This window comes from Xiphophorus couchianus, chromosome 1 (assembly GCF_001444195.1).
Source record: "Xiphophorus couchianus chromosome 1, X_couchianus-1.0, whole genome shotgun sequence".
Lineage (NCBI taxonomy): Eukaryota > Metazoa > Chordata > Actinopteri > Cyprinodontiformes > Poeciliidae > Xiphophorus > Xiphophorus couchianus.
Genome location: NC_040228.1, coordinates 21,009,990 through 21,023,830, shown reverse-complemented (window position 1 = coordinate 21,023,830; position 13,841 = coordinate 21,009,990). Strand labels below are relative to the sequence as shown.

General features: G+C 35.2%; 1 protein-coding gene across 2 annotated transcripts; it reads left to right on the top strand.

Moving 5' to 3' along the window:
• Positions 1-356: 356 nt before the first annotated feature.
• spo11 (SPO11 initiator of meiotic double stranded breaks) lies at positions 357-9,785 on the top strand. 2 transcript variants are annotated; one of them, XM_028037686.1, is made up of 14 exons: positions 357-558; positions 1,368-1,481; positions 2,947-3,035; positions 3,383-3,449; positions 3,590-3,698; positions 3,989-4,075; positions 5,481-5,517; positions 5,619-5,728; positions 5,821-5,920; positions 7,061-7,098; positions 7,351-7,427; positions 7,783-7,894; positions 8,258-8,349; positions 9,336-9,467. In XM_028037686.1, exons 1-13 carry the CDS (start codon positions 446-448, stop codon positions 8,306-8,308), a joined length of 1,104 nt encoding a protein of 367 aa, XP_027893487.1. In that variant the 5' UTR covers positions 357-445; the 3' UTR covers positions 8,309-8,349; positions 9,336-9,467. The 2 variants fall into 2 exon arrangements, with proteins under 2 accessions (XP_027893487.1, XP_027893438.1); XM_028037637.1 differs by lacking the exon at positions 8,258-8,349 and having other exon boundaries at positions 9,336-9,785.
• Positions 9,786-13,841: the final 4,056 nt, after the last annotated feature.

Below are 13,841 nucleotides of genomic sequence, written 5' to 3'. Positions count from 1 at the left end.
TCCAGCCTTGTCTATACAGATGGACAGCCATGTTTTGATAGGTTTAAAAATGTGCCACAGTCTTTCCATTTTTGCAAGATGGATTGAAAAGCACTTTTTAGGGGTATCAGAATAGATGGGGTAAATACAAGTCCAGACCACGTCCTTATTTTTTTAAAGCACTTTGAAAATAATGTAGCCTATAATTTTGCACTTATGTAGGTAAAATACTTAAACTTAAAAATATGTATTATTTTTTCAATAATTTTATTCAAAAAAGCAACATTATAAGAAGTGTTTTTAGTACAAGATCAAATTATACTAAAATTATTTTAGTTGTCCTCATCCAATAACCGCACGAGGCAATCAGTCTCGTTTAACCGCGAGATTTTAGGTACAAGCTAACCACGGAGGTAAAGCGTCAGACAGCTGTTAGCTTCTTTTTAGTTGGTTATAAAGAAACATAATGAGTGCTTTTAAAGTACAGTTTTTTTCTGAAATCGACAAGCTTCGTGTTCAGCTGTTGAACAATGTCGACATTATAGCAGAGAACCAACGTGCTGTGGAGGAAACCAGTCAGTAAGTTCGCTTTTATTTCTGTTACTGAAGGTCAGTGAACGGTGTTAGCGTTAGCCAGCTTGCTTATTTATTTTTTCTTTTCATTTTACTCAGCGATGTTTCATAAGGATTTTACTCAAGTGAAAGTTAAAAGTATGGTGTCCTAAAATTGCCCCTAAAAGTTATTATTATTTTTTTTTAAGTTACTCAGGTAATGTAACTACCGTCGTCACTACCCATACCTCGCTGTCACAAACAAGGAAACCATCTGAGCATTATTACAATGTAAGCAAATCTCAAATTAGTATAAAAGTATGAAAATGTGACAGCAATTACTTACAGAACTAACTTTTCCCATTTTGCTTCTGTTCATTTTGTCAACACATACATTGGTTGCCATTTATTTTCTACATGCAAACATTTATTTTAGTTTAACAAAAACAACAACTATGAATAATTAAATAAAACAAATAAACTTGTGAAATGGGAAAAAAATAAGTTAACAGACGAGGTATGGCCACAATGTCCAGTAAGTAAATGTAGGATGAGCGAGTAGCTATGTTTAGACCTGAAGTGTCACATGACAAACATTAGTACATTACAGAAATGTGCATCATGGCTGCTGGATGGCTCAGCTGGTAGAAGGCACTCCATTTCGCAGAGGCTGTAGTCCTCGAATCAGTTGTCTGTAATGAAATTACTTTTTGTCTCAGATTATTACTGAATTAAGATGTTTGTGTCTGTGTCGCTGTTTTCCTTGCACAATTTTAGATGCGTTTGTCAATGATCAATAGATATTTTATTAATTGCGTTTATTTTATTTAATCCAGGGATGGAATTTTAACTCAAATTGAAGGTGTAATCCTGGGAATAATGACCAGTCTGTCAAGAGATGAAGTACCTATCCTGGTACTGCCCAACAGATCCAGTTGGGCCAATATCAGGTAAACCTGATTTGAACCCATGATGATGCAAACCTTTTTTGTTTCTGGCATATTCCAGTCAGTGGCCTCACAGATATGCAGATTATAGTTTGTGAACAGCTTTTTTTAAATTGTATGATTAATTGACGCTTATAGAGTTGACATTAATGCGATTGCATATTCAGGTGTTTTAAGTGTTTTTACTGATGATTTTATTTTATTTTTTCTAAGTTCTGACCTAGCCTTTGTCCTTGCAATGAAATAAGTTCTTGGCACCTCCTTGAAATACACTTGGCCGCATATCCAGTGGATTTGTAGAAGATTATTGATGAAGTGAACTACACTTGGAACTTGCAAACCAAGGTTTTAAAAAGTTACAATTTCAGAATTGCTAACAGATTTCTTCATGTAATTTACGCACTTTGTAGAACATTTAATTAGATTCTGGAGAAAGATAACGCTTTCTCTAAAGCCATCATAATCTTTTCTGCTTGTATGGAACACAGAGTAACACAGCACTGTCCATTTTGCATGATAGCTGTCTGAATAAATGCTTTTATGTTTATCTTTTATCTTTCTAGAAAGATGAATACACATACTTACAAAAAATATTAAAGACAATATTATTATACCTTTAATAATCAAAATGCTACAGTATTTTAACTGTAATAGGAATTATTACTGTTTTTTTGGTTTGAAATTCTAAAAAGGATCATGTTAAACATTTTGGTAATACATTTCTGAATCAATTCAGTAATACTAAAATACTGTTGTGTATATAGTCTGAATAATCATACCATAATAATCTCATTCTAGGCCAATGTAAATAAGTGTGTATTTATTGGTTATAAAGCCATGATTCTTCACTGTGTGGAAAGCGAGCTCCACTTTCAAACATAAACACAAGGACTCATCAAATAAATTAAAATACACACACTAAACTTTTAACATGAAGCAAAGCCTTCAAAATTTCGTATTTTGAAATTTATTGAAATGTATTGAATACATTGAACATTGAAAGGAGTGGGTAGAAATATAAACTTATTTAAACCCACCCTTCTCCAGCAACATCACAATATGATCCCATCCTATTTAAAAATATTGTACGTGATGATTACATTTTTTTCATTTTCTTAAGAGGAAGTGCGGCCATGGATTTGCATAGTACGTGCCCTGTTCAGTCAACACGATTGAAGCTTTAATAGCTTCCTGTTCAATAAAAGATGACAGTGATAAGGAAGACACATGCAAACCCATAAAGAGCTTTAAAATGACTGGGTTGTGGTGATCTCATGTTATGAACAAAGACTCACTGTCAGTCTTCTTTGAATCAAAACTTGTCTTAGTTCATTGTAAAAATGTAAAAAGCTGAGAGAGTCAAGAGGGAGAGGTAAACTGGAATCTTCTCACAGGTGGCTCTAAAAATAAACACAGCATATTGTAAATGGATTTTAATTACTTTTTTTTTTTTTTGTTCGGCACAAAGTTTTGACAGTGCTGTCGGGCTTCAGATGAGTTCAGAGCATTCTGTCACCTCCATTAGGAGCGACTGTTCTTCATCTGTTACTAAATTTGGTGAGAAAATACCCACACTTCTTCCACATCAGCTTCAAATTGAACTCTCCCGCTTGTTTTTAGTCAAAAGTTATTTCCAGCTGTGTGGTTCTTCATGTGGCTTTAATTTGTATTCATTATAAACATATGAATAAACTGCACAGACGGCAGTAAAAGTCAGACTTAGTTTTAGGTGACAAATTGGCAGAGACAGAACATGTTGAAAGAGGCTTTTAAGGATCAGTTCACATGGAAAAGAGGAGATTATTTTCTGGGTTTCTTTTCTCCTCCTGTCTTGTAAAACGAGAAAAGAATTGATGATTGTGAGTGAAATATAAATAACAAAACATGTATTTCTCTGTTCAAAGCGCAAATTTTGAAGATTCTTTCCGTCATCTACAGGCTGGTGCAGAGCAACTCTTATGCTACGAAAAGGTCATTTGTCGTCAGTGAATTTCTCAAAAGCCAAATAAAAAAAAGTCTTTTTTTTTACATTCCTATATCCTTGTTTAGTGGTTTTACAAAGAAAAGGCGGCATTTCTTAAATGTGCTCACTTTGAAGTTTTCTTCCACAGGGACATATATTACAACAACATACAGCTGTTTGGGTCACAGAGAACTGTGGATAGTATAATAGATGACATCTCCTGCATGCTGAAGGTTCCTCGCAGATCACTACATGTGGTACGTGTGCATATTCATTTCAGTCTGACAGATGGTTTACATAATTCAGTGACTGCTTGGCAGAAAATGCAAACCTCTTATATTAAAAGCTTGTAGCAGAATTCTTTTGGATATTAGCTAAAATCTAACATATGAAATCTTTTACATTAGTGCCATATTTCATTTTTGCTCCACTTCATAGTTCAGGAAACACCTGTGAAGTAAATAATGGTGTTACTGATCAAACAAAGATAGAATTGATGTGGAGTTCATAAAGTCATTGTATGTGTTTGTGTATTGTTGGTCTGCAGTTGGCCACATCCAAGGGCTTAATTTCTGGTGATCTGTGTTATTTGGAGGAGGATGGAACAAGAGTTGACTGCCACCCCACCTCAGTAAGTTTCCCAAAATATAAAATGCACTTCCTCTAATATCAACTCTTCCTGGATATACAACAGATCTAATGCTTCACATGGGTTGAATATTTAGCGATTTTGCCTTGTTATAGCCACAAACTTAAAAAATATTAGGGTTTTTCAAGATAGCCCAATACAATTTCTGTTTATCCCTGAGACAACACTTTGTAGAACTACATTTCTACAAAGTGTACACAGCCTCAGTTTTTTTTTTTGGTATATCTCCACTAGCTTTGTACAACTAGAAACTAATATTTAGGGGCATTTTCTTGGCACATATTCTCACTTTGATTTAGATCTGAACTTTGATTGAGCCGTTTTAATGCACAAATATACTTTGATCTAAAGTAGTGTATCAGTCAGACTTTATGTCCAGGGTTGCTGTCCTGCTGGGAGGCGAACTGCTGCCCCAGTTTCAAGACTTTTGCACCCTTTAACATATTTGTTTCAGCATTCCCTTTTATTTAGCTCCTCTTCCCATCAACTCTGACACGCTATCCCAGTTAAACAATTACATTTGTCATCTTCACTTCAACTACCAAATAGTACATGAAATGCTAGTAATCGTCCATGATCAATCCATCTATTCAATTTTAAATTTTGCTTTCAGAAACAACATAGTATGTAGAACTTATTATAGCATCTGAATAATGACCTGCAATGGGAATTAAATTAACTCTACATATATGTGCAGATGTTAAGAATTGGCCATGCCTGTTTGTTTTGTTCCGCAGTACCGGTTTCTGTTATGCATGAAGAGAAATAATGAGGAAAACAACCTAATAACCTATTAGAAGCTTAGTTTAAACATTCTGCTCTCCATGGTTACATTTTCCATTACAGCGAAGAACAAAGTGCAAATAGGGTCATGATGTGCAATGACTAAAATGAATTAGTGATACTAGACAGACATACATACTTGAACAATCGCTTAAACCTCTTTCTCTGTCAGCACATTTTCTGACACAGTAAAAGGACTCTTATTAACTCCATGTGTCGAATGTAAAAAAAAAAACCAAATTCTCATTAAAAGTATTTATGATAGTTTACTTTGAAACAAATACTCTGCTTAAATGTTTCCCCACATCATACAGCACTATTTAAGTAAGGTAATTAGCCAGCTTCTGTGTTGCTATTTTATGCCTCATTGGCACTTTTTCCAGCACATTGCTGTCACCAGCTCACCACATGGTCTTGTACTGTTGACAGGAACACTCTGAGTGCATGTCTCAGTACTATACACTATGCAAAATTTGCTATACAGCTCCATGATGTGTCAACATCTCCACATGGATCCTTTTTGGTGAATCAAACTGACTTCATGAGACGTTACCCTTTGTAAACCAGTATTTATAGCCCTGTATTTGTTTTGGTTGTTTTTTTTCAGGCTGTTTCCATTTCCTCAAACATCGGTGGAATTAGAAGTATCCTTTAAAAGCCAGCTCAGTCTTAAGTATACATTCTTAAGTCTTTTTTGTTATTGGACAAAATGTGTCTTAATTATTAAAGTCTTAATTATTTTCAGATATTGTATCATCAGCTAAATTTATCATGATTGTAGAGAAGGATGCAACATTCCAGCGGCTCCTAGATGATGACCTCTGCACAAAGCTTTCTCCTTGCATCCTAATCACAGTTTGTCTTTAAAAAAAAAAAACAACACGTAGTTTTTTTTTTTTATGTAACTCTAGTCACAATAAATTTTATACTGATTTTGTGTGAGTTAGGGTAAAGGTGTGCCAGATGTGAACAGCAGACTGATGGTGAGAAAGCTGTGGGATACGTTACACATTCCCATCTTCGCCCTGGTGGATGCTGACCCTCATGGTACAGATGATTTATCTGAATGCAGATCAGCTTCACTCTCACGCATGCTTTGCATAGCTCACCACATCTATCAGGATGGCTCTCCTTTCATCTCTTGACAAACACAGCTGGGTTGCATGTCTTGCTAAGTCAGCACATATTAGCATCTATACAGAATGGTATTTTGCAAAAATATCCATACTGCTACACACCTCCGTGTATTTTATTGTGTTTCTATGTAGTAGACCAACACAAGGTTGTGCATAATTGGAACATGCAAGGAAAATGACACTGAGTTTTCTGTTTTTTTTTTACTATTAAAGGTGTGAAAAGTTTGGAATACATTCGTGTTTATCACCTGTGAATCAGTAGTTTGTGCCTGCACCTTTCACTGTACCTGCAGCTGCAGGTCTTTCAGGGGTCTTCAGTTCCAGCTTTGCACATTTAAAGAGCAAAAAAACTAAGGTTGTTGGGTTAAGGCCATTGTTAAGCTGAAGAACCTCTGCTCCATGTCAACAGGTTTTCTTCAGTACTGTTCTGTATTTAGCTACGTAGATCTGGAGAGAGACTAATCAGGGCTAATCTTCTAGGTTGAGGAGAAGGACAGCTCGCATCTTTGCAGACCTCACACATTCTGGACACAAACTATTAAGACATTTACCTTCAGCTACAAAACATTGTTTTCAAAAACCACCCATCACAGAGACAGTTTCCTTCCCGTTCATTCTGACCCTCTTCCATGTTTGGTGGGAAAACAAGTTTCCTCACAGCATGTTTCACTGTGGGGATGGTGTGTTCACAGTGACATGGTGATGCAGACCACTTTTCTTCTATTGTAATTTGGTAAATATAAGCAGCACATATTTTATTTCACTTCACAGTTATGTGTTAATTTGTGTTTGTTGTATAAAATCTTTCTAAAATACAAAGTTTGTTGGTGTAACATGAACTTTTAGAGAACTACAGATATTTTTGCAAAGCGCTGTGCTTAGTTTGGCTATTAGTACCTCTCCCCTCGGAAACTCTTGATACTTTCAACCTTGTTCTAGTTGCATGGCCAGACACACATGTAATGTTTTATTCTGGTCAAAGTTCTGTTTCACATCTCAGAGGATAATTCTTCTGGTATGTCGGTGTCTGTCTCTCTCTGAATGTTTTCAGGCATTGAGATCATGTGTATCTACAAGTATGGATCAGTGGTAAGTGCTGTGTTATTTCTATACTCTGCAATGCTCCATTTGGTGTCTGGTAAAGGACAAACTCAAGTCTCAGAATGTTTACAGTAGCTGTGTGTGGAGTGATCATTTTTAGGAAGTAGATTAACTGCATTTTCATTGGTTATGTTTGTGTATCCATCCCGGTTTTATTTGTAAATCATTCTTGAACATAAAACCACATTGAATATGTGTGCATTGGAGAGATTTTGTGTAATTGAGTGGTTTTTTCCACAGTCAATGTCATTTGAGGCCCACAGTCTGACCGTCCCAAGCGTTATGTGGCTTGGCCTTCTCCCTTCTGACCTGCAGAGGTTTGGAATCACAATTTGCTACTTCCTATTTCCTCCTCCTGCCTCCAATTGGAATTATATTCGGAGGACATTTAAATTGTTTGTTTTGGTTTCAGTTGCTGTTTACCTCTTTTTTTCCCCTCAAGGGACTGCACTTGAGACTATATGGCATTTTAAGTATACATCAGTTTCAACAAATTTAGGGGAAAAAAGCTTTTTGAGATGTATTTAATTGTAGTCTGCATCTTTTTCTTGTTTTCTTTAACTGACCTAATTTCTTATTTTGTGCCTTACAAATCCAGAAATGTTTGGCAGAAGAAATGGTTTTAGGTGATTACTCCAATCAGTAATGTGAAATGAAAATTACTTGCCTTAGGTTAAGGGTTCCTGAGGATTCCCTGATTCCTCTTACCAAGACAGATGAAAACAAGCTCAACAGTCTGCTGAAGAGGCCATACTTAACCAGCCAACCAGACTGGTGCAAAGAGGTGAGTGAAAATAAAGTGCAGGAAAAGAGAAAAACAAACTTTTTTTTCTCTCTTTTTAGTTATTTAGCCTCACGTTAAATTAGGTGTATTGGTAAAAAAATTCACTTAACATGTGTTTGCAACAAACAAATCAAATAAGGCAATTTGAATAGCTCAGCACATTAAATTGCGGAGCTAAGCTAAATAGAATTAGTTGTATTTTGCTCAATTGCAACTAATTTTGTAACTGAGCCAACTGCTGTGTAAAGGTCGTCAGTTCAATAAAATTCTCCTCCTTTTTTAAATTAAAGGAAAGAGTTTTAATGAAATTAAGACAACTATAATGGCCATTCTGCCGTCCAACACATCCCTCTTCTCTTAAAGGGTGTGTTGGTGGATTTTGAGGTGTGCTTGGGATCACTATCCTGCTGGTAGAGCCAATGAAGGCCAAACTTCAACTCTCACACTGACACCAGGTGACTCCAAGTGCTTTTAGTTAGCTTGTTAAATCCATGCTTTCCCACAATCTACAGGCTCTACTGAGGCACCATCATACCTCATTGTAAGCATAGTGGGGACGATTTTAATGTGTCTTTGTTCTTTCTCCTTGAGACATAGCGCTGATCCTCAGTCCTGACAAGTTCCAGTGTTTTTTTTTCACCATCCTACTGAAAAGATTCTCAGCTGGAACTAACTATTTTGTTTCAATAATGCTGTGCGCCATTGATACCTTCCCCTTTAACCTACATTCATGTAGAGTATTCGCTGTTTCTTTAACTTAATCATGTGGACCGCATCTTCGGAAAAACGTAGGGTTTTTGCTAACCATTTGCATTATTTTGCCATTTTCTGGTCTTCTCTGAATGGTTAAATAATGCTATTGACATAACTGTACTTCTAATTTTGGTTTAATTTCTTTAAGCCTTGGTGGTTTGCACCAGGTCTGTCTTAGATCAGACCTGATGTACAAATGGTTTAATGAAGAATTCTGTTCAGGTTGTTGAATAATTTAAGGACTGCTTTGGTGAAATTTATTTGGTTTAAGTTTTGAATCTATATTTAAATTAACACTTAATATGTGTTATGTTGTTTACTTATGCAGTTCATTTGTACTTTGTTTATTGCAAACACTTGCTTTTTTATTTTACTAATATACCTAATTTTTATTAGTCATTCTTGAACAAACAAAATCTGGTCTACATAACTACTTTTGTTTACACATCTAAATAATACCGTACAACAAGTTCATCAAAAAATATATATATATAAACAGATCTGATATGTTTGGAAGCTGGTGCAAGAAATCTCACTGTTTTTTTAAAAGGACAAAGTCCCTACAGAGTTTTGAGGTTTCCTTATGTGACACATTACAGAAGAATGTGTGTGAGAGGATAAAAATTAGACATGTTTGTACAGCTTTCTCTTCCATACCTCTTTAAAGTTGTTTGCTTGCCTATTGTAGATTGAGCTGATGCAGCAGAGTAAAGTTAAGGCAGAACTGCAGTCCTTGTCCTCCATAGCTCCGGACTTCCTCAGCAACATCTATCTGCCTAATAAGCTTCGATATGGTGGCTGGGTATGAACACTGGTTCTGCTTAGAGGAATAGCTGGTATTGGTACTGTAAAGTCATTTTCAAAGAGATTCTGTACCTGTTCTGCTGTACCTTATTGAATAGAATAGAAAATGATTTAAGGTCATTGTGTTTGCAGCTTTTAAATGTGCCTTTAGTGTGTTTAGAGTGTGATTTGTATAATCTTTTGTGATGTGCTTTAATAAAACAATATTCTCTTAATGCATAGGAAATTTATGGATACTGTCTGTGTATCATCTGATAAGTTTTAGTTGTGGATTGTGTAGTCATATATTCAACGACAAAATATGAAATCCATTTGTTTTAATAAATAGCACTTGTCATCCCTTGCACAATTTTTTCTTGTAGAAAGGTAAATAAATCAACCTACTATTTAAGCATACTTTATTTTCAAAACTTTATTTTATCTTTTTTCTTTAAAAATAAACTATTTGTAATGTTTATTTCAGTGTAAAGAAATTTGAGAAGCGTGCTTGAAGAAAGAAATGCATTAAGGGAAATGAAGAAAATTGAATTGTGGTTAAAATAACAGCATCTTTTCTTTATATTTTAAACCTATCTAGCTGACGTGAGTGACTTTTGACAAGCACAATAGCTCCACCTGCTGGCTCTTTGTAAAATTTCGTTGATTAAATTCAAAAATCAATTTGACGAGGTACGTCACTATTATGCAAAGATGTACCTGGTTTAAAACTCAAAACCAGGAATCTGCTTGTTTCCAGTGTTCTTGTAAAATATTAGCAAACACCCTTTTGACATTGTGGGAACATTAAGTAAAAATACCTCCTCAAGTTGACGCCTTGAAACATTTTGTCAAGCCAATTCAGAAACGGCATTTTTTCAGTAAACTAAATCTTAAGTTTTTACATTTTAAAAGTTAAAGAACAAAATAATCAGCAATTTTTTGTAAGCAGGCAACGTTTACTCACATTTATGGGACAATTAAGCTTTTACAGTGTTGCATTTAATTTTTCTCCAAAAAAAAAACAAACTAATATGGTATTCTTTTCAAATAGCCACCTGTATTCCCTTTACTATGGCAAAAAACTAAAATGAAGGATCTTACTAGACGCGCATCATCGCCCCCTGGCGGTAGTCAAGGTGAGCGTGCATGACTCCTTTCGCAATACAACATCGTAACTGTAATGTCCCTAGAAGGAGTATTTCATCGGAAAAGAGAACTGATTCAGCCAAACCAGAACTACCTGGTAAGTCAGTTCCAGAAGAAATGATAGAATGCTGTCAGGGTAGTTTATACTGAACAACAGACGGAATGAGTGTGCTGTTTATGTATTCTTAAAAGCTTTAGCATACACAGCTTTTAGTTTCCAGGAACTGGAAGTGTTGCATTTGAAATAATATATTGCTTATTCCAATTTAATTCCATCTATTCATTTATAATAGAAACAACTTGATGGTTTGGAAGGTTTTTGTCAGAAATAAATTATTAAATGTGTTAAAGGTACAGTTGAGTTAACATTAAGACAACACCAGAAATGTTGATTTGTGATAGTGCCAAAATAACTATTCATTCCTAGTTTATTCTCAGTGGTTTCTTTATAGTAATCATTTACTCATCAACTAAGGCTGATCAATCAAAAGCATGTATGAAGTGTAGGCTTTACACTTTTTTGTCAAGGAAGCCGGCTGCAACTGTAGTGGGAAACATGTAACCTCTGTTTTTGTGAATAGAAATACTGGTATTGCGTTGGAAAAGTGGTCAGTAACAAAACCTTTCTGTTGTTTCATCAAAATACATTTAAAAGTGGAATAAAAGTATAGAACAGTTTTTTAAGTGAGAATACAAGAAAATTCATGTCTATTTTAGAAATGTCAACCTATTGAAGAGTAGGCGCTTGCAGTTTAAGCCCTCATTACTTGGTTGCGGCTCTTTTTCATGAATAACTGCATCATGGTGTGGAGGCGATCAGCCTGTAGCTCTGCTCATGTGTTAAGAAAGTCCAGATTGCCTCAGCAGTCTTCAGCTTGTCTACAGTTGGGGAGTTGGTCCTTCATCTCCCTTCTGACAACACTTCATGTGTTTTTTTTCTGGGGCTTAGGTGAACATAATTTCCTGTGATTCGATCAGTTATTAGTACTTTTGGCAGTTTGCAGGGCCCATAATGTGCTGGAAAACTTAATCAGCATCTCTATAAAACTTGTCAGCAAAGGGAAACTTGGCATGCTTTAAAATTCCCACACAGAGCAGGTTGGTACTGAATTAATCAATAACAGTGAAATACAGGGTCTACTCTCATAAAAACAAATCCAAACTCAAGACTTTTTCTGATCATGAATGTTAACAGTTGGTAGGTGCATCATTGTGTTCATTAGGTAGTGTGCAGCAATGTAGATGAAAACATATTTTTTAAATTTGAAAACTGTTTTTAATTATCAGTCACAAATTTTGTTGTAGTAGAAGAGAAGCCTTTTCTATCAAACATCTTACATGCAGAAAGATCATCTCCCAGCAGGTAAACCTAATTATTTTTTTGATAGTTATTTTAGAAAAACAATATGTCCTAAATAAAAATCTTTTTCTTTTCAGTTTTTTTTTTTTTTTGTCAAAGTTGAAACATTTCAGTATGACAGTTTTTTTGAAAAAAAGATTGAAAGGAAGAAAACAGATCACACATACAGAGGATGCAGCGCTGCTGTTCATGTCCGGCTTTGTTGCCAGTAGCTCTATTTCATTTACTCTGGGGAAAATGCTACCAGGTGATTTCACTTTGCATCTTTAGTACCTTGGCAAAGTAACCACACCATTGGAACTTTTCAGTACTTTTTTCTCATTACAGCTACAAACCTCAACATATTTTCCTGGGATATGAAGTGAAAGACAAATACAAAATAGCAGATAATTATGAAGTGGAAGGAAAAGATTTTATGGTTTATTTTTTTATTAAAATTTAAGAAGTGAGCGGTGCATTTGCATTCAGCCCCATTACTCTCATACCCAAAAATAACAACTATTGCCTCAAAATGCTTTAAGAAATCACCTAATTAGCATAGAGTTTATTTTAATCTGAGTATTAATGTGATTGTTTTACGCAGCCTCAAGTGGTTTGTTAGATAACATTAGATCAGGTAAAGTTATAGTTAGAGATGTTCAAAGCAGGGTTACAGTATAAAACAGCATCCCATGTTTTCAAGATCCCATGGAACGCTGTTCTCACTGAATACCTAACTACTATTGCTATGTGATTAACAAAATTTTACTGGTTGTATTTAAATCTGAATCTGTCAATATGGGTTAGGTTACACTGGGATGAAGTGGATTGACTTAATTAATTGAATTCATTGCTTCAGTTAGCAATGAATTCAACCAGTGCTTTGAATTTGCATTTGTTGTAAATTGGCATAATACAAATGAAATTAATTGAACTGAGCTGAATTCAGCTGAATTGATCTGAACTGACCTAAAGTTAGTTATTTATAGTGCCACTGTTCTCTCTGCCCTGTTGCAGAAACTGTTTCTTTATTGTCAAGGCTTAGTATAATCCTTCCTTGTTAGTAATATTGTTTCCTTTATTATAAAATATTGCACAATCTGGTTCCGTGTTCGTAAAATAATTAGGTGTGTCAATAACTTCATACTAATGATGTGATGCAATAATAGTGTTCCACTAAGATTGCATTGTGTTACTTTGTTGAGAAATATCACACACTCACATGATCTGAAACCAACAATAACATGAAGCCATTGTACATCTAACTAACCAGGTTATTAGTTTTGTATGCTCTACTTTATTGCATATCTAAACTGGTTTAGATTTACAATAAAGTTCTCCTGACAGGTAGATTATATCTAATATTTTATGACGTTTAGAAGTGCAGAATTGCTTCTGTTTCTAAAAAACCCATCAGTTTAATTTTGATTAAACTGATGGGTTTTTTTTAGCTTGTATTGTAAAAATAAACTTAAGATGTACAAAATAGGTCTGTTATGTGTAAACAGCTTGAGGGCAGAACCATTCATGTATTGCAGTAGGTGGCATGCAAGGCTTCACCACGTGGGGGCGTAGTGGGTCTCCTGTTTCTGCAGATGTGTGGCTCTCATATTAGACGCCTCCTTCCTGAGCTGATGACTCATAACTAGTGCAGGAGCCTTTTTTTCCCATGAACCACGAGAGAGTATGAGGATATTATGTTTCACATCCAGATAATGTGGAGGATCACTGGTTTTATTAAATTGCACCCAGCACACATTTGTGCAGCTCAAATCCTGTTTCAGTGTAACTGGCATGCTTAATCAGATACGGGTAATTAAAGATAATAAAAATAATAGAGCAGAGATATTTTCCTGCTGGTAATCATTTGATCCGTAGTTTTTTTTTTTAAGAGTTGTGTGAGTGATCGCCACATTTGCGCGAAAA

What these genes read in the sequence shown, in the direction of transcription:
- spo11 (XM_028037637.1), top strand. Translation starts at nt 446, where the DNA reads ATGAGTGCTTTTAAAGTACAGTTTTTTTCTGAAATCGACAAGCTTCGT. An exon ending in GGTGGATGCTGACCCTCATG is followed by an intron (nt 5,921 to 7,060) that starts GTACAGATGATT and finishes GAATGTTTTCAG; the next exon opens with GCATTGAGATCATGTGTATC. An exon ending in CTCCCTTCTGACCTGCAGAG is followed by an intron (nt 7,428 to 7,782) that starts GTTTGGAATCAC and finishes TACTTGCCTTAG; the next exon opens with GTTAAGGGTTCCTGAGGATT.